Source organism: Odocoileus virginianus, chromosome 23, assembly GCF_023699985.2.
Source record: "Odocoileus virginianus isolate 20LAN1187 ecotype Illinois chromosome 23, Ovbor_1.2, whole genome shotgun sequence".
Classification (NCBI taxonomy): Eukaryota; Metazoa; Chordata; class Mammalia; order Artiodactyla; family Cervidae; genus Odocoileus; species Odocoileus virginianus.
In genome coordinates, this window is record NC_069696.1 from 18,253,635 (window position 1) to 18,274,827 (window position 21,193).

General features: G+C 42.7%; 1 protein-coding gene across 5 annotated transcripts in view; it reads right to left on the bottom strand.

Annotated features, from left to right (window-relative positions):
* Window positions 1-141: 141 nt before the first annotated feature.
* DUSP16 (dual specificity phosphatase 16) overlaps window positions 142-21,193 on the bottom strand; it is a 90,362-nt gene continuing 69,310 nt past the window's right edge. For all 5 annotated transcript variants that reach the window (XM_070453636.1, XM_070453638.1, XM_070453637.1 and 2 more), the window contains 3 exons: window positions 12,871-13,030; window positions 7,471-7,594; window positions 142-3,893 (listed from right to left, as the gene is read on the bottom strand). In XM_070453636.1, the coding sequence (XP_070309737.1) occupies window positions 2,768-3,893; window positions 7,471-7,594; window positions 12,871-13,030 (1,410 nt within the window). In that variant the 3' untranslated portion in view covers window positions 142-2,767. The remainder of the gene's footprint in view (window positions 3,894-7,470; window positions 7,595-12,870; window positions 13,031-21,193) is intronic.

Below are 21,193 nucleotides of genomic sequence, written 5' to 3' on the forward strand. Positions count from 1 at the left end.
GCAAGATGGAGCCTGTGACACAGGCTGAGGACTCAGCGTTTCACCTTGAGCTGAACCCTCTGATGGGAGGCCAGCAGGCCAGGCCCCACCACGGCCTCCCTAACCCCTTGGACGTGCTGCAGAGAGAGGTCCCTTCTCATATTTATGTATAAACAGGTACCAGTTTTGATTTTATTTCATCATATTAACATTCATGACACATCAGAATGAGAAATGCACAATTGTAACCATTCAACAGCTTGCCTTACTCCAAAAGAACACTATATTCATATTACACATTTATACAGTCTTCCCACCCAACTTTACAAATGTCCTAAACCATTTTCCAGCATTTCTCACATCGAAGTCTAGTTCTGCTGTTTAATATTACCATTCTGTATCATCTGGTAGGCTCCAGCACTCCCCCTCTGATTCACGGTGCAGAGAACCAGCCACCTGGGGCCCATGGCCACCCATGTGGCTCCAGGGCTGGCCCGAGAGGCTGGCCCCTCAGCTGGGAAGTCTCCATTCCGAGGGCTGATTATTTGACATTAGCGATCAAGAACTAAAAGCTGTAACATAGGACCACATCGGTCACAGGAAGGAAGGGGACCATGGCCAAGAGAAATTCCGAAGGTTGGAAGGCCAGTTCAGCCCTAATACCTCATTAAAACCAAATCCCACAACCTTCCTGAAACATACAGCATTGGAGCCATTGCTTTCACTTCTCAAAAATGTTCCACAGTTGTGACCAGACTCTGGAAGCTGGGAGCTGTTACACAGTTGGTGCGTGTGTATGTAACACATCAAAAATCAATATGTGAAACCTTGATAATTGGGTCTGATTACACCCAGAATTTGCATGTATAGAGAAAAGCTAAATCACTTAACAGAACCTTTCCAGTATGGTAACAATGCACTCCCTACACAGTTTACTCTCATTTTACACCCATATCACAGCCCATTGTTTGTGCATAACCAGTTATGTTCTACGAAGCTCAGAATTGTCACAATCAAGTCAGTTTTGAATCATTTCACTCTATGCTGGTTTTAGCAGTCACCATAAGAAACATGAAGTCACATCCGACTCAAAGGACTGTCCATTTCTCACACGTAGAAAAACCTGAGATATGAGTCAGCAACTAGCTACACTTACAGTAAAGAACAACACAAACACCCACCCACCACCCTTAAAAAAAAAAAAAAAAGCTGCTGACGTGAATTAAGGCTTCAAAACAGGACCAGACTGTAGCTGACAAAACTCAAGCCAGGAAGTTTAAAAGCAGGTAAGTACTATCACTTGTTTACTTGTTCTAATCACCTAGTTTCAGCTGCCAGGGTTGATTCCATACAGTGATTGTAGGTACGGACTGAGACCACTTGGTCCCTCTCCATTTTGGTGTCCCTTCTACTAAAAAATGCTGGGGGTAGTTTGAGAATAGCGTGGGTGTGTCTTTCCACTCTTGTTTGTGATGAAACAAAATTTGTCCGCCTCCTCCTCACCTTTCTATACCCTTTAGTTCTGAGCACTCCAGGCTTACGAAAGCCTCTCAGCCCTAACAGTATGAAAGCCTAAGGAAATCACAGAAAATACCACCTTCGTCACATGCTAAGGGGGAAAAAAAAACCCACTGAGAAAATAACAGCCCCCTGCTGCTCCTCAGTAATTTTATCTTCTCTTATCCTTCCACAGTTTTCTGCCTCTTGGTAGTTTCCAATAAAATTCCACCTTATTGTTCCATTTTCACAAAATACCTCTGTGCAGTGAAACCAAAATAGAAAATACCTAGTTTGGCTGAGACTTTGAAGGGGGTGCTGCTCTGCTACCAAATAAATTCACATCTGGCTTGAAACCAGGTTAACCTTTACTTCCCAAGATTAACAAGCCCATCTTGAACAGTTCTTTTGATTTAGAAAGAGGGAGGTAGACTCATTTAGCCTCCCAACATTAGCTTAAATCATGATGCTGCCAGATTCCTGGCTGTTCAGTTGATCTCGGATAGCTTCACCTTCCTTCTTCACAAAGCCGAGAAGAAGAGGAGCCAGACCACTTCCATCCAGGCCTAACTGGAAATGCCTGCAGAGATCGTCTAAATTGGTCGCAAGGTGTGACTAGCTACCTACCTGTTCACAATGCCTAGAAACCGGGCCACCAGACCTGGTAGTGGTGAAAGCCCCGACTTTCTGTCTGAGGTACTGGGGTTGCTCTAAAGTAGGTCTTAGCAAGGCCCCCTAATGGTCGGTCAGCAGAATGACGCTGGCAGCCAGCGCAGCGGCTGGCGGGTGCGCTTGGATCTGTGCATCGGCTTTGGACATGATGGTTCTTTGTGGATTTACCATTAGGTTTTGTTCCTAACGGGGTCTCCCCGCCCGACCCACAGGCTGGCTCAGTCTCAGCGCTAAGGTGCACTACGGAAGGGACCAGACAGGACTAGGATCTGAGATCTCTTTGTAGCACAACAAGAGAACGGTGGGGGCTTCCGTCCTCTAACTCCAAGCAGAACTCAGTCTAGTAAGAATGTGAGGATGTGCAATCCATTGCATAGAACTGTGTCACGTGTCTGGGGGAAAGCTGGCCTGGACCCTTCCATTTGTGTTGAGAGAAGTATTAGCTGCTCTCTCAACTGCAGATGTTAAAAAAGAACGGTGTGGATCCATGTGTTGTTTTTACACCATAGCTCCATTTTCCAAAAATATATATGTACATATACATATTTCAGATTTACAGGGAATTAGTTTTCGTGAACAAGACAAGTCCTGTCCACGGGAGTCACAAGTGTCCTCCTGCTCAGGAGACCTCGATGATTTCCATGCTGCCTGAAAAGCTTGACTGGCTGCCCACCTTGCCCAGTTCCTCCCGCGACCGGTTCTCGGACCTGATGCTCTCACCGAACTCCATCTGGCAGCTTCGACGCTTGAACTGCTTCTCGAAGGGGCTCTCCTCGTGCCAGCTGCGCCGGGAGTCGGCCCTGTCGCCGGGCTTGTGGCGCCGGCGCACCGAGTGCCCGGGGTCCCCGCCGCACGTGGGCAGCTGGCTGCAGCTGAAGGCAGGGTGGCCCGCGCGGCCCCCATAGACGGCCGAGGCTGAGTAGAAGTGCGGGGGCTCTGGTGTGAAATACCAGCTCTTGGTCAGGGCCGGGGCGGAGGTCTGGGGGGCCAGGAGGTCCGAGTGCCAGCCCTCCAGGCCCAGCCCCGTGGCCGACGTGGCCAGGTGCTGCTGGCTGGCCGAGAGGCCGAAGAGGAAGCGGGGCTGCCCGCGGTCCTCCACGCTCCCGCTGCGGTGCAGGGGTGACCACAGGGGCCGCCCCGGCCGGGGCCGTGCACCCTGGCCGCTGCCGTCGGAGGGCCGGGGCGGCGGGGCCTCCTCGCGGTCCGGGCTGGCCTCCGGCGTCTGCTCTGACACCTCCTGCACCGGAGAGAACTGGCAGGGCTGGCAGGGCTTGCCTGCGCCTTCCAGGCCGGAGGTGGCGGGCTTGTAGAGCTCCAGGGCGGCCTCGGGCGATGAGAGCCCGCCGGGAGTCGGGGACACTGACTTGATGTCCAGTGAGAAGGAGCGCTTGAGGCGGCCACTGTCCTCCAGCCTGTCCGAGGGCAGGTGGAGCCCGTTGAGCGCCTGGATCAGGGGGCCGTCGTCGGCGGCCGTGCTGGGGGTCGCAGGCCTTGGCCCTGCCCCCTCGGAGGGAGCGGGAGCCGGGCGGGCGCGGGGCGGCCCTGGGGGCAGCTGGCTCCCCTGTGCGCCCTCCACGGGGCCAGGCCCGGCAACCGACTCGCTTGGCTTCTCCAGGGGCAGCAGCTTCAGTTTGCTCTTGGGCCCAGCGGCCCCGGTCTGGCTCTTTATCCTCTTCTCGTAGTCCAGGAGCTGGCCCAGGAAATTGAAGTTGGGAGATATAGTAGGTCTTTTTTCTTTCACAAATCTGTGAGGAGTGGGAAAAACCAAAAAGGTTTGAATCGGACAGCTGACCTGTTAAAGATATTCAGGTACAGTAAGTGAAGAGGTGAGGCTGAATTATCAGAGAGGTCTTCCCAAGACCTTTGGAAGACGGCTGGATTAAAAGTTCAGGGAGCGGGTGGAGGAGGAGGTACGGGTCTCTGCCTTACAGGAGGACCCTGAGAATGCTAGAAAGCAGGGAGCCCAGCCCCCAAAGTTCTAGGTTCATCCTCCTTATTTTCAAGGACTTAAGCCTTCCAGTGGGTTTCCCTGGTTAGTTCAGTTGGTTAAGAATCCACCTCAATGCAGGAGACCCCAGTTCGATTCCTGGGCTGGCAAGTTTTCTTGGAGAAGGGATAGGCTAACCCCTACAGTATTCTTGGGCTTCCCTGGTGGCTTAGATGGTAAAGAATCCGCCTGCAAGGCAGGAGACCTGCGTACAATCCCCTGGAGGAGGGCATGGCAACCCACTCCAGTATTCTTGCCTGGAGGATCCCCATGGACAGAGGCGCCTGGTGGGCTCCAGTCCATGGGGTCGCAAAGAGTCAGACATGACTGAGCGACTTCAGCATGTGCACAATGTTTCCCGTGCAGCTGGTAAGAGATGATTCTTTCCTCACCACCTGGGACACCCCCACCCCCGCCCCTGCACTGGTGTTCCCATCAGAAGTATAGCTTAACAGGCACACCACCTTCAACTTTCCAATGTGAGAGTCCCCACAGTGACTTCGAGAAATTTCACATCTATAATTAATGACCAAAAGAGAGAGGGTATCAGATGGCCAGAGCTTCAAAGCACACACTTCTCAGTTCCCTGCTCTTTGTATTTAATGGGACAGAATAACCAGTCACACAGTGGACTGTCTGCTAAGCATGATGTTAATGCACTAACAAGAGTATTAGCTCATTCAGCCCTCAAAACTACCCTCCATCACGGAGGTACACACAGTCCTTATGTGACTTGCCCCAGTCACACAGTTATTAAAGGATGGGGCTGGGATTCAAAACCAGGTCTAACATCTGGATTCATTCCTGTAACCACCTTGTTAAAAGAGTCACCAACTAGTCAAAACTAGTAGTAAACAGCTTTTCCATTTTATTGCAGAAACAAAGATTCAGAAATAGTAGATATGTTCTTTAGTGGCCGCTGACTCTCACGGACACGCCTCAGAAGATGAAGGAGTGAAACTACCCTAAGAATTTGAATAAGGAAGGAAAGAGAAAACTCAAAAATAAACTCCTTAGAAATACGTAACCTAAAGCAAAAATTAACAAAGCCAGAAATAACTGGTTCACTGTGACAAGTGTAAATACAGGGTCTTCATGCTAAGATCCCCTGTGAGGATATGAGGGTGCCTTTCCTGCTGGTTTGTGTGGGGTTCAGGAGGACCTGCCTTCCCACTTCCTTCCTCCAGTGAGAGACTGTTCGAGTAGCTCATTTCTTTGTTCCAAATTTTCCAATTTGAGAAAAAAAATCCTATTGTTACAACAGGTCTGGTTCTGTGTGCATATATTTATTGATCCGTTATCCCATGGAGACTAAGCACCTCTATCCAACAAGATACATAGAGGGCTCTGCTTCATATGTCCCTCAACACAACCCCAGTCCTTGGTGCTGCCGTCACTGGCTGCCTTCTGTCTGGAGAATGAGATTGGGGGCAACCAGTCAAAATTATACACTGCAAAATCTGGGCAAGTCTATGGACGGCCACATGCAAATCAATGAGGTTAGAACACACCCTCACACCATACATAAAAAATAAACTCAAAATGGCTTAAAGACTTAAATATAAGACATGACACCATAAAACTCCTAAAACACAGGCAAAACATTCTCTGACATAAATTGTACTGATGTTTTCTTAAGACCGTCTCCCAAGGTAATAGAAATAAAAACCAAAATAAACAAATGGGACCCAATCAATCTTAGGAGCTTTTTGTACAGCAAAGGAAACCATAAAACAAAAAGACAACCAAGGAATGAGAGAAAATATTTGCAAATGATGTGACTGACAAGGGCTTAATTTCTAAAATATACAAACAATCCAATAAAAAAATGGGCAGAAGACCTAAATAGATATTTCACCAAAGAAGACATACAGATGGCCAATGGGGACATGAAAAAGATGTTTGTCATTGCTAATTAGAGACATGCAAATCAAAACTACAGTGAGATATCACCTCCCACAATCAGAATGGCCATCACTGAAAAGTCTACAAATAATACATGTTGGAGAGGTTATGGGAAAAAGGGAACCTTCTTACACCATTGCTGGGAAGGTAAATTAGTGCAGCCACTATGGAAAACAGTACAGAAGTTCCTCAAAAAACAAAATAGAGTTGCCATATGATCCAGCAATCCCACTCTTGGGCATAAACTCAGACAAAAGTATAATTTCAAAAAATACATTAACACCAACGTTCACCAACAGATGAATGGATAAAGAAGATGTGTGTGTACACACACACACATGAATATTACTCAGACATGAAGAAGAATGAAATAATGCCAGTAGCAACAACATGGGTGGTCCTAGAGATTATCATACTAAGTGCAGTCAGAAAGAGAAATACCATATGCTGTCACTTCTATGTGGGATCTAAAACACAACACAAATGAACATATCTACGAAACAGAAACAGACATAAGAACAAACCTGTGATTGCTAAGGTGGAGGAAAGCGGGGGTGGGGGGGAGATTGGGCGCTTGGGATTAGCCGGTGCCAACTATTATATATAGGCTGGATAAATAACAAGGTCCTACTATATTCAATATCCTGTGACAAACCATAATGGAAAAGAATATAAAAAAGAATATGTGTCTGTATAGCTGAATCACTTTGCCACACAGCAGAAATTGCCAACATTGTAAATCAATTATGCTTCAATAAATATTAAAAAAAAAAAAAACTGGGCAAGTCTAGATTGTGAATGGAGTTTGACAATTATTTGGTTTTATACTTACATATACTGGACTTTATCCTCAGTGAAAGCGAGAGAGAGTCTGAAGTACAGTACGAATTCTATAATGAGTATTCTCCTGGAGCATTTTTTCTCATGTGTAAATTAGAACAAATGATATTTCTCCAATTAGGGAAAGATCTCTAGCTTTGCTGTTTCTTAAACTTAAAAAAACTCAGGACTTCCCTGGTGGCTCAGATGGTAAAGAATCTGCCTGCAGTGCAGGAGACCCAGGTTCGATCCCTGGGTCATGAAGATCCTCTGGAGAAGGGAATGGCAACCCACTCCAGTATTCTTGCATGGAGAACCCCATGGGCAGAGGATCCTGGCAGGCTACAGTCCATGGGGTCGCAAAGAGTTGGACATGACTGTGTCTAATACTTTCACTTTTTTCAAACTTAATAAAGCAGCTGAGGATGAACTTGATTCATGGGAGGGTAGAATTAGTGCTAAATTATAAAAATACATTTTTCTCCAACCTTGAAACATTTGTCACCTGTAAAGAGTGTTAACTAAAATAATCGTGGTCACCCACTCTCATATCTCCTCATGATTCAGGTCAAAGGAGAAGCCACTCACACAGGGCATGTTCCTGTCCTCACCTGTAAGCTTCATCCAAGGACATATCCATCCTCTTCATGATGTAGGCGATGGCGATGGTGGCGGAGCGGGAGATCCCTGCCAAGCAGTGCACAAGGACACATCCATTGGAGGCTTTTGCTTTCTCTGTAGGAGTCAAATTCAGAAAAGATCATTAACAACTTTGTTCAGCAGTAAAGTCATGTTTCCATATACTCACACAGTGTCCTTCACCTGCCGACGCAAAGTAATGTCCCTCTCTTGATACTTATCTATTTTTCCTTTCAATACTCTTTTAAGGAGGTAGGGAACACGATTTCCCCACCATTTTCATAGAGAACAGTGAAGGTCCCCACATGTGTTAATAAGCAACTTGTCCCTAATCCAGGTTGCCTCTCATTCAATACATTTCACTGCATTTTTTACATTATGTATTATTTTTATTACTCTCCCTGAGTATAAATCATAGATTGTGATCACATGATTCTACTTGCTTGGCATAGAAAACTTCAAAAATACAGAATAGTATACAAGAAAATAACATCCAAAATCCTAAGATTTTAGCTAATATTTTGTTTACCCACGTTGTCTGACACTTCAGCTTTTTGCTAATTACATAAGAGACCTTTTTCCAGTTTTAAGAAACAACTTACATATAACATATTTTAGGTGTATGACATAATGATTTAAATATGTGAGATTAAATTTTAAAAGCACTTTTTCCTTTTAAACATATGTGACACATTACTGTGTAAACAGCAGGGAGGTGGGGAGGGGGGACCTAGTCACAATGACACTACATTACAACATAAAAAGATGCCAAATCAAGAATCCTAAATGTCAACTCACAGAACCCTTCTTCCTCATAGAAAAATAGTTTCCCCATTTTTCTCCAGGAGACTTTCTGCTATGACATAAAATGGCTCACTGAACTTTATTTGCTGAACTCAAGGAGAAACCATGTGTGCACCATGAATCAGGTTTAGTAGGTCCTTGAATGAGGACCAAGGGAACTCTGACCTCTTCCCTGAGATCATACTATCACACTGCATCATGCTCACTGCCCATAACATGGCAGGACTCTGCTAGAACCAAGAACCAGGGAAATTCAATCACAGTCCTGCCACCTCTCACTGTAGATGAGCTTTAAAAGCTTTCTCGTGAGTAAGGATGAAGTTACCCCAGAGCCTGGAAGCAACCACCACTTCAGTCGGTACTATGACTGCCTCAATTCTAAACAGTTAACCTGTGTGCTGACCTGCTGCCATCAACTTCCCTTTTCGTTCTTGTTTTCACTGATTAACTATCAAAAGTTTACCAAGCCTTATGTTAATATTCTTGTAAATAACAGCTATCCCAGGGACTCTGCTCTGGCAGCTGAATAATACAAGGCTCCAGTCTCGCCACCTCTGTTTACATATTACAAACATCTAATGTACGTGATGTATTATTTGTTATATACAGAGCACTGAAGGGCTTTGAGGTAGTACATGAACAATCAAGCAGTTTCCCTTTAAATAGGGAAATCAAACACAATAAAACAATAACAAAGGAATACAAGACAACATTGAAACAAAGAAATAAGGACACACTATACAACATAATAGTACATAAACTCATGTCCACAAAGCCCATGACTTCCTGGGCCTCCGCAGCTCTCTTCCCCCTTTACTAGTCAGTATTTAGCCTGGACTGCTCTTAGTACTTCCTTTTAACCTTGGCTACTGAGAAGCTCAAAGCCGAGGTTTTCACTCAGTTTCAACAGGGAACTGTGATTCGGATTTCACTGTACCTTTGCTAGCCACATACTACTTGGTTCTTGATCTTCTATCCCATTTTAATGGTAATATGGATGAATGTGTATTACCTTCTGATCCCAACCTCTTCCTGTAAGCTGCTTCAAATTCTTACTGGAAATAGGCTGGCTTGAAATATTTTTTTAATGTTGACAGTATCCTCTCATTTTTAGTAATTATCTCAGAACTAGACTCGAAGGGCCGAGAAGGGTTTTGCTTCTAACGCTCTCCCAAAGTATTGAACACTGAGCACACAGTATAAACCCTGTATACACAGGCCAGCTGGCCGATACATATTTTAAAAGGTAATCTTTATAAAAAAAATTGAAAAAGGCTGGAAGGAAATAAAGCTATGATGATAACAGATGTGTTAGGATGTTGAGGGTATAGGTTTCCTTTTCTCTGTTTTTCAAATTTTCTGTGTGGTACTTATACTGCTTTTACAACTGTTTGGATGATATATTTTAAAAATCTAATTAAAAAGTGATTATATGGAAGTGGAGCTCATTAGAATACATTTCGTGTCAGAACTGTGTGCTAAACTGAGTCTCTTAAGGCAAAGGAAGGAATGCCCATAGACCTGGAGGAGAGAAGGGAAACATTCAACAAAGACCCATAGTGGGGCTGGACCACTGCTCAGAAAAGAGGCTTGCCTGGTGCGTGCTGGGTGGGAAGGGACTGAACAGGAGGTTCAGAGGTGGGGAGCGGCTGCTGGAGAGTCTGGGAAACTCGGGCAAAGGACCCGAGACACTTAAGTAGCCTCTGCAGGTGCTGAATAGGGGCAACAGGAAGGCATGGATGGGGAAAACTGGAAATTAAAACAAAAGCAGGTTGCTACTACAACAATCCAAGGATAAGAAAAGGATATATATATTTTTCATTTTTGCCTATATTTTTCTTTTATCAATTCTAGGTTAAAAAAGAGGTGGGGGGAAGTTTAAGAGGGAGGGGACATATGTATATACCTATGGCTGATTCATGTTGATATCTGGCAGAAACCTATGCAATTCAGTAAAGGAATTACCCTTCAACTGAAAAATGAATTAATTAAAAAAAAAGAAGATAACAAATGAAATGGATGAAGGGGAGAAGTTACAAAGGTGAAAATGGAGGAAGTAATAACTGAAGTGGCAGAGTACACCTCTAAGAAAAAGGCTTCTCAGATAATTTTTTAATTCAGCTACTATTTATTAAGAGCCAGTTACAAGTCGAGCACCGTGCAAATGTTTATATGTATTATCTATTTTAATCCATACAATATCCTTATAAGGTATATACAGGTATACAGTATAAGTATATAAGTATATATATATATTATATATAATATATATATAAGTATATAAGTATATAAGATAAATACATTATCTTCAGTCATCAGATCAGTAGACTAAGGAATAGAGAATTTTTAGTAACTCACCCAGAATCACTTAACTGATAACCAAGGGAGGCAGGACTCAAATACAGTTTGGCTTCAAAGTATATCCTCTTCATTACCTCCCTGTGTTGCCTACAAAAGCCCTGAGTTTGCTGTGGGGGAGGTGGGGCAGGAGCCTGTACAGTCAGCTGGGCTGGGGGCCTGGTCAGGGTCCCAAGCACAGACAGGCAATTGTGCTCACCTCTGCCTCCCTCTCCTAAAAGCAAAGGCAACACTCAAACCTGAGCCTTTCCAACAAACCCAGGAACTTACTGAAATTTAACCTGAATGATAAAAAGTACAAGCCTGTAAGTCAGTAAGTCCTGGTACGAGGGTACATCTTTGTGTTCTCCGCCATGACTAACCAAGGCTTTATTTATTTATTTTTTTTTTTTAGATTAATATCTACCATGTTTTTTTTTTTTTTTAATTTTTATTAGTTGGAGGCTAATTACTTTACATCATTACAGTAGTTTTTGTTATACATTGATATGAATTAGCCATGGATTTACCTAACCAAGGCTTTAAATGGCCTGGAGAAGACCAGCACCTCTAGTGAACACAGGCTGAATTCCACAGTGGGCTGGAGGTATTGCATCTGGATGGTCTGGGTGGGAAAAGGGTGGTGGCCCTAACAGCAAACAGGGCCAAGCAAGTCAACTACTGGTGAGTAAAAATATCTTCAGATATACAATTATAATATATATTTGGGTATGTATCTCACCAACTTGGAACATGGTAAAGTTTCTTTTGTATGAATTAAAAGCAGCCAATAGCTCCCATGAAATCGAAGAAAAGTTAGCTGGAGGCAAAGTTCCCTCTTTCCTACCAACCCTCCTAAAGCTTAGACACTGTCATGACTCAACAAAATCAGGTTTTCTTCTGAATTTAGACTCTGAAACCGTACTTTTAGCTGAAATCAGAGCCAATTACCTCTGGATCAATGTGACATTTAATGGGAACATTAACTATAACCGTCGTCTTTCAAACAGGCAAACACTGAATGATATGCTGAATACTTCCTAGAAGTAGAATGGCGGGAAAAATTAATTACGGGAGTTTAGTTTGTGATGATTTTCATGAGAATTATCTAAGCCATTTATCTTCTGGTGTTTCACAGGATGCATGCCTATTAAAGAGAGGTCTTCGCAATCTGAAATCTTGAGAAAAGGGGGATCTGTTTCAAAATTACCCAAAGTTCCAAAAGCACTGTCTAGAAAATTCCTCTCACAGATGAAAGGATAGAGTGAGGGGCTTAATTTACATAGTTACATTGTTTAAAAGGAATCAGTTCTTTTTAAAAAAAACACTTTCAGTAATCAATTCGAGAGTATTTAATTATGGATGAGGGTCCTCCAGCTCATGACTGGGGGAAAACCAACGAAAACTCACATGGACATCAAGAGTCACACCTAGTCATGCTGCCCAGGAGCAATGAACCCATGTTGTTGGTTTAACCATTTTCCACCAAAACCACATTTCAAGTAAATGTCATTGATTTCCTACCAGCAGACCTGATTTCAAGGCACCAAAAATGTCACAGCAGTGCCAGAAGCTGGGAGCTGGGGCTGGGGCGGCTCCAGGGCTGACGGGCCCAGTGAGCAGAACAAAGTGCCATCCAGACCAGACCCTGTCACAGTCATCGCCAAGGAATGACCACACGAATGTGAGTGTGTGTGTTGGAATTTCATTAGACCCAATACTACTAATACTTGAAATTGCTGGCACACAAATGGAGGCTTAGGAATCTTGTGACATAAAAACTTTAAATGTAATGGGATTAGTTTCCACAGGACTTGGCTGTTCTCTGGGGAAAGCACAGCAGCAAGGCAGAAAGAGGTTAAGGAATGCCACCAGAGTTTCCAGAAGTCTTTTAGAGGATCTGATGAAGTGGCTGGCAAGTTTAATCCCAGAAAGTTTAACCCACTTTCAAACACTAGCAAATCTGTAATCGCAGGTCCCATCAGGCTTAACCCTGGGAATGTTGGAGTGAGCTAAGATGTCACAAGGCCAGTCCCGCAGGGACATCATGGCCCATGCGGCACACACGTCACCTGGCCACGGAATGAGACGAGCGGCTCATGTTTGTTTGCAGACTTGTGAAATCTGGGAAGTAGGTTCCCTTTCTCTACTGAGAGAAAAGGGGAGGGCGGGGTATACTCATACACGAGACTATAACCCAAAGGATTTGCAATATCACTTGAGCTACTTACCAATAAAATCCACTGATTTGTCCAACCACGGCAAAATTTTCTCACAAAAGCTATCATTCACAGGCACTCGCAGGAAATGAGATTCGGGGATAAAGTCAGGCTTGGGGCAGGTATTGCTGGCATTTAAAACATAACCAATCCCATTCTGTTGCATCAGCTCCTAGGGAAGGAAAGAACAATTAAAGTGACATAACGTAATAGCACGATCATTTTTGAAGAGAAAAACGTAACATGATGACTAAAATGACTAGTTTCCTTGAAGCGATCACATTTCATTCAGTCGGTAAAAGCCAAAAACCTAGCACAATGACGTGTGAAGACAAGTTTAAAGCAGAATTTTTAAAAACTGAAGTATAGTTAATTTATAATGTTCTGTTAATTTCAAGTGTACAGCAAAGGGACTCAGTTATACATATTACATATTCTTTTTAAAATACATTTATATATTTTTTATGTAGTTAAATATATAGTTATATATTTACAGAATACTGAATTTAGTTCCCTGTGCTATACAGCAAGCCCTTGTTGTTTATCTATTTTACATATTTACATGTTAAACCCAAATTCCTAATTTATCCTCTCCCTCCCAGCTTTCGCCTCTGGTAACCAAAAGTTTGTTTTTCTTCATCTGTGAGTCTGTTTCTGTTTTGCATATAGGTTCATCTCTATCATTTTTCTTAGATTCTACATATAAGTGATATCAGATGATATGTCTTTCTCTGACTTCACTTAGTATGATAATGACTAGGTCCATCCATATTGCTACAAATGGCATTATTTCATTCTTTTTTATGGTTGAGTAGTATGGTTGTGTGTATGTATATGTGTATACATACACAAGCACTATATATATATATATATCACATCTTCTTTATCCACTCATCTGTTGACGGGCAGTTAGGTGCTTCCATGTTTTGGCTATTGTCAATAGTGCTACAGTGAACATTAGTGTGAATCTATCTTTTCTATTTATAGTTTTCTCCAGATATATCCCCAGAAGTGGGACTGCAGGATCATATGGTTAGTTTTTTTAAGGAACTGCAATACTGTTCTCCATACTGGCTGTAACAATTTACCTTCTCAGCAACAGTGTTAAGAGAGTTCTCTTTTCTCCACACCCTCTCCAGCAGGTATTATTTGTAGACTCCTTAATGATGTCCATCCTGACTGCTGTGAGGTGATACCTCGTTTTGATTTGTGTTTCTCTAATGATTAGCAGGAATGGGCTTCCCTGCTGGCTCAGAGGGTAAAGTGTCTGCCTACAATGCGGGAGACCTGGGTTCGATCCCTGGGATGGGAAGATCCCCTGGAGAAGGCAATGGCAACCCACTCCAGTATACTTGCCTGGAAAATACCATGGACTCGGAGAAGCCTGGTAGGCTACAGTCCATGGGGTCGCAAAGAGTCAGACACAACTGAGCAACTTCACTTTCACAATGATTAGCAATATGAACATATTTCCATATACTTGTTGGCCATCTGTAGGTCTTCTTTAGAGAAATGTCTATTTAGGTCTTACACCCATTTTTTTATTGGGTTGCTTTTTTGATATTAAGCTATATGAGCTGTTTGTATATTTTAGAAATTAATCCCCTGTCTGTAGCATCATTTGCAAATATTTTCTCCAGTATGTAGGCTGTCTTTTCATTTTGTTTATGGTTTCCTTTGCTGTGCAGAAGCTTTTAAAAGTTTAATTAGGTCCCATTTGTTGGTTTTTGGTTTTATTTTCCATTACTCTAGAAGATGTTTCCAAAAAAGCACTGCTGCAATTTATGTCTGTGTTCTGCCTATGTTTTCCTCTAGGAGTTTTATGGTTTTCAGTTTTAGTTCTTTAACCCATTTTGAGTTATTTTTGTATATGGTGTTAGAAAATATTGATTTCATTCTTGTACGTGAAGCTGTCTAGTTTTCCCAGCACCATTTGTTGAAGAGACTATCTTTTCTCCATTGTATATTCTTGTCTCCTTGGTCATAGATTAATTGACCATAAGTGTGTGGGTTTATTTCTGGGCTTTCTACCCCATTCCATTGATGTACATATCTGTTTTTGTGCCCTACTGTTCTGATTACTGTTAATTTGTAGTATAGTCTGAAGTAAGGGTGTATGATTCCTCCAGCTTCATTCTTCTTTCACAAGATTGTCTTGGTTATTCTGGGTCTTCTGTGTCTCTATACAAATTTAATGCTTTTTGTCCGAGTTCTGAGAAAAATGCCATTGGTAATTTGACAGAAATTGCACTGCGTCTATAGATTGCCTTGGGTAGTATGTTCATTTTAACGATACTGATTCTTCCAATCCAAGAACATGGTGTATCTTTTTATTTTTGCTGTGTGATTTTTTTCATAAGGATTTTACAGTTTTCAGAATACAGGTCTTTTCCCTCCTTAGGTAGATTTATTCCTGGGTCTTTTATTCTTTTTAATGCAATGGTTAGTGGTACTGTTTCCTTAATTTCTCTTTCTGATATTCTGTTGTTAGAGTATAGAAATGCAACCTGTCTGTATATTAACTTTGTATCCAGAAACTTTACTGAATTCATTGATGAGCTCTAGTAGTTCACTAGTAGCATCTTTAGGATTTTCTAACTATAGCATCATGTCATCTACAAACAATGACAGTTTTACTTATTTTCCTATTTGAATTCCTTTTATTTTTCTTCTTTGATTTCTGTGGCTAGGACTTCCAAAACTATGTTGAATAAAAATGGCAAGACTGGGCATTCTTGTCTTATTCCTGATCTTGGAGGACATGCTTTCAGCCTTTCACTGTTGACTATAATGTTAGGTCAGGGGGGGTTGTCATATATGGCCTTTATTGAGATATTGTCCCTCTATGCCCACTTTCAACCCCCCCACCTTTTTTTGGGTTGTGCTGTGGCATGTGGGGAGTGGATCCCACATTTCTTGACCAGGGATCAAACCTGTGCCCCCTGAAATGGAATTGCAGAGTCCTAACCACTAGACTGCTAGGGAATTCATTTCATTTTTCAATTTTTTTGTATGGCTACTTTCAGAAGAGTTTTTTTAACCATAAATGGATGCTGAATTTTATCAAAAGCTTTTTCTGTATATGAGACACTCATATGATTTTTATTCTTCAGTTTGTGAATGTGATAGATATGATATCTGCAGATACTGAAAAATCTTTGCATCCTTGTGAAAAACCCCACTTGATCATGGTGTCTGAACCTTTTAATATATTGCTGGAGTTGGTTTGCTAGTATTTTGTTGAGGATTTTTGCATCCATGTTCATCAGTGATAATTTACACAAAAACTGTAAGTTTTTGTGTGTGATATCTTTTCTGGTTTTGGTATCAGGGTGATGGTGGTGGGCTCATAGAATGAGTTCAGAAGTGTTCCTTCCTCTGCAGTTTCTGAAACAGTTTCAGAATAGGTGTTAACTCTTCTCTAAATGTTTGTTAGAATTCACCTATGAAGTTACCTGGTCCTAGACTTTTGCTTGTTGGGAGTTTTTACTGATTCAATTTTAGTACTGGTCATTGATTTGTTTATATTTTCTATTTCTTTCTGGTTCAGTCTTGGGAGATTGTACCTTTCTAAGAATTGGTCCATTTCTTCCAGGTTGCCCACTTCGTTGGCATACACTTGCTCACACTAGTCTCTCATGATCTTACTTCTGTGGCATCAGTTGTAACTTCTCCTTTGTCACCTCTGATTTTATTGGTTTGAACTCGCTTCCTTTTTTTCTTGGTGAGTCTAGCTAAAAGTTTATCAATTTTGTTTATCTTTTCAAAGAACCAGCTTTCATTCATCTTTTCTATTGTTTTTTTAGCCTCTATTTCATTCATTGGGCTTCCAGTGTGGCTCAGCTGGCAAAGAATCCGCCTGCAATGTGGGAGACCTGGGTTCGATGCCTGGGTTAGGAAGATCCCCTGGAGAAGGGAAAGGCTATCCACTCCAGTATTCTGGCCTAGAAAATTCCATGGACTGTATAGCCCATGAGGTCACAAAGAGTCGGACACGACTGATCGACTTTCACTTTCATTTATTTCCTCTCTGATCCTTATGATTTATTTCCTCCTCCTAACTTTGGGTTTTGTTTGTTCTACTTTCTCTAGGCATAAGGTTGCTATCTGAGACTTTTTTGTTTCCTGAGGTAAGCTTGCATCACTATACACTTCTCTCTTAGAGCTGCTTTTGTTGTATTCCATAGGTTTTGGATCGCTGTGTTTTCATTTTCACTTATCTCTGGGTTCTTTTTACTTTTCTCTGACTTCTTCAATGATGCATTGGTTGTTTAGCAGCATATTGTTTAGCCTCCAGATGTTTGATTTTATAGCTTTTTCTTGTAGTTGATTTCTAGCCTTATAGCACTGTGGTCATTAAAGATGTTTGATATGATTTAAGTTTCTTTACATTTATCAAGGCTTTTTTTTTTAAATCGAGGCTTTAAAGCAGAACTTTTTAAGGGCATAAAAGGCTGTTTAAAAAAATCACACATCACTAATATGGTCAACTCTCTATTATCTTCATTACTAGAGAGAGAAGTGGAACAAAAAATACAAAGTGAAACCACCAACAGTTTACTATGACTTCCCCCTCCTTGGCAACTATGTAGATTTATTATGACCATGTTAGATGTAATCCCCAAAATGCATGAATAACTGCATTGGTTTACAAGATTTGGGAGTATACTAGAATACTTTTGTTTATTTTGTACTGTGACTTCAGAACATACGCGCACACAACAAGAACATTTTCTTCCCGAACTGAACATGGTAGCTGTTCTCTAAGAAACAGTCCTGGGCCATCTCCTGGCTCTAAATACTCTCTGAAGGCTGACTATTTCCATGGCTCTACATGCTGATGACTCTTAAATAAATACACACACACACACACACACACACACACACACACACACACTTCAATTTTGATCCATATTTCCAGCTGCTTCCTAGATATCTCTATTCGGATGTTCCTCAAAACTTTCAAACTCAGAAACAGCACATTCTCTTTCTCCCTTCTCTGCTTCAAATTCTTGCTTCCTCTCTGTAATCCAAAATTGGGTTTTGGTAATAATATCCACCCAGACACTTGAGCTAAAAAATGGGATCCTTTCGTCCCGTTTCTCTTCCTCAACACTCCCCTCCAAATGCCGTCAAACCCTTGCAGCATCAACGCCTCCCAGCACCCCTTCTCTCTGTTCTCAGCTGCTGCCCAGCCAGCAGCCCACACCATGAGGGCAGAAAAGCCCTCTTAAATTTGCAGTGTTCTCTCCAAACCTGAACTGAACAACAACTACAGTATCCTTTCTTGTAATTAAACAGGGGCTATGGGTTTATGCACACTTCATCATGTCTCACTGCCCTCTCCTGTCCCACACGACCTTTGAATACCCAACATCACATGTGCATCCCGCCTTCCTCAATGCTGTTCACACCATTTCTGAGCAGGCCCTATGCTTCCATGATGACTCTACCACTTTTCTACTTTAACCTTCCTATGAACCCCTTCCACTGGTGCATAATTAACCATTCCGTTCTCTGCTTGTCCAGAGGACTTTGGACATGCTATTAGAAAACACAGAGCATACTGTGTTATCACTAGCAGATAATTCTTGTCTCTCCTATTAAGTACTGAGATCTTGGACTAAATCTTGCTTGTTTTTTTACCTTTAGCACCAGGTATGTAGTTGTGGTCGGTATGTGTTTGTTCAACTAACATCCTGTCTGCCATTTTCCAGTCAAACCTACATGACCCGCTTCATTTAGTCATCCACTGCTGCCTCTCAGGAAATGTCTTCAGCCTGAAATCATTCTCTCTCAGCAACCATGGTCACTTCTTTTCTAGGAATGCTGCCTCCTCTACAAATCTTTTTGTTAGATCATTTTCAACCATGGTCTTGAATTTGTTAATTTTCTTCCTATTTTAGCCTCCCGCCAACTCCGTAATCCCTTCATTTACACAATGAATTGGCACAATGAATATATTTGGCACAATGAATATATTCTGCTTTACATAAAAGGTAGACTGAGCAAATCCATATGAAGCCCTCTCAACTGGGAGATAACAATGTCAAGAAGTAGTTCTTGGAGCTAAGTGAGCTCAAAGTGATCGACCCTCATCTTCTGAAGGTCTCAGGGGCTCCCGCGAGGCTAACAGTCAGGCTGTGAAGATCTTGGTGCTTACTATAGCAACATCTGTACATGAGCGAAGGTTTTCTACCACCACCTGATCGCCACAGTGTTCCTGACCAAGGAGCTGGAGATAAAAGCCTTTTGGGCCTTTCTCACCAATGCTCCTTAAAGAAAGGAACCTTTTTACATATCCTTCTCCTTTCTGCCAACAGTACTACAAAGCTTTATTAAATGAAAAGTGGTCCAACAGTAAAGACACAGGCGTTTCTGAGGAGAGAGGCTGATGCAGGCAATGTCACCCGTTCTATACAATCACAAGATCACAGCTCACTGAGGACAAGACTGAGGTGAAACGAGTCATAGTCAGCGTCATGTACAATTTCCCCACAGAAAGACGGGAACCATGTACCCTTCTGACAAGCAGCCACAGGACTTCCTTGTGGCTCAGCTGTTAACGAATCCACCTGCAATGTGGATTCAATCCCTGGGTTGGGAAGATCCTCTGGAGAAGGGAAAGGCTACCCACTCCAGTATTCTGGCCTGGAGAATTTCATGGACTGTATAGTCTAGTCCATGGGGTCACAACGCATCAGACAACGACTGAGCGACTTTCACACTCTATAGAAATGATCACTTAACCTAAATTAAAAAAAAAAAAAATCTGTAGGGCACCTTTGCTATAGGCCTATTAACAATATACTATTATGGTGCATGGTACATATACAACAACATCCAACATGTTGAATGCCTACTATGTACCTGGTACTGTGCTAAACTTTTTTGTTTTTTTGATTTACTTATTTTCGGCTGCCCTGGGACTTTGTTGCTGCACAGGCTTTCTCCAGTGGTGGTGAGCAGAGGCTACTCTTCCTTGCAGCGTGCGGGCTTCTCCCTGCGGTGGCTTCTCTTGTTGCAAAGCACAGGCTCTAGGCACCTGGGCGTCCGCAGTTGCGGCTCGCGGGCTCCAGAGCACTGGCTCAGACATGGGCGTCAGCAGTTGCAGCTCGCGGGCTCCAGAGCACTGGCTCAGTAGTTGTGATGCACGGGCTCAGCTGCTCCGCAGCTGATATGTAGGATATTCCCGGACCAGGGATCGAATCTGGGTTCCCTGAATTGGCAGGCAGATTCCTAACCATTAGACCACCAGGGAAGCCCCTGTGCTAAACTTTTAAATGGACTGTCTCACTGAATCCTCACAACCACTCTTTGACACTGGTACTATTATTATCCTCATTTTAAAAATGAGGACACTAAGACTTAGCAAGCTTACGTTTCCAAAGTTACACAGCTACCAAGTGGTCCAGTGTCAAAAGTCAAATCCAAATATATTCATCCCTAGAATATGTCTTCTTTATTGCTGCACTCCACTGAAGTTCTTTTTAAAACAAATTAGATGGACTGATGCTGAGGCTGAAGCTTCAATACTTTGGCCAGCTGATGTGAAGAGCTGACTCATTAGAAAAGACCCTGATGCTGGGAAAGACTGAAGGCAGGAGGAGAAGGGGTTGACAGAGGATGAGATAGTTGGATCGCATCACTGATTCAATGGGCAAGCTACAGGAGATGGTGAAGGACAGGAAAGCCTGGCATGCTGCAGTCCATGGGGTCACAAAGAGTCAGACACGACTGAGTGACTAAACAACAAAGATGGAGCAATAAAGTAAAGTAACTAGCCTACACACAGATTTTTATTGTTTAACCAAATGAAGTAATATAGCTTCATCCCTTTTCACCCTTTTAAACTGTAACCAGTTATAAAGTACAGGAACACCCCTCTGGGCATGGTTCTCTCTGAACAGACTCTCGGAGTACCTCAGGACACTCATCAGTTGTACTTTGCCTCTTTTTTCCCAATTGTCGCCTCGGTTGCAGACACAGGCATCACAGCTGGCATCACATGCTGGCCCTGCTGCCAGCATGCATGTTTCCTGGCCTCAAGCAGGCTGCTGCCGGGCGCCCAATGGCCGTGGCTGAAACATGAAAAGGGGGCAGTTCTGACCTCATGTAAGAAAGAGTCATCCAAGGCCACAATAGTTTATATCTCAACAATATTCTCCACGTAGAAGACAGCATGCCATAAAAGAGGCGTATAAGTAGTGGTTTTATTTATAACTGATATAAGGGAGACACGTTTCCATGGTGGCTCAGACAGTAAAGAAACCGCCTGCAATGCAGGAGACCCAAGTTCAATTCCTGGGTCAGGAAGATCCCCTGGAGAAGGGGC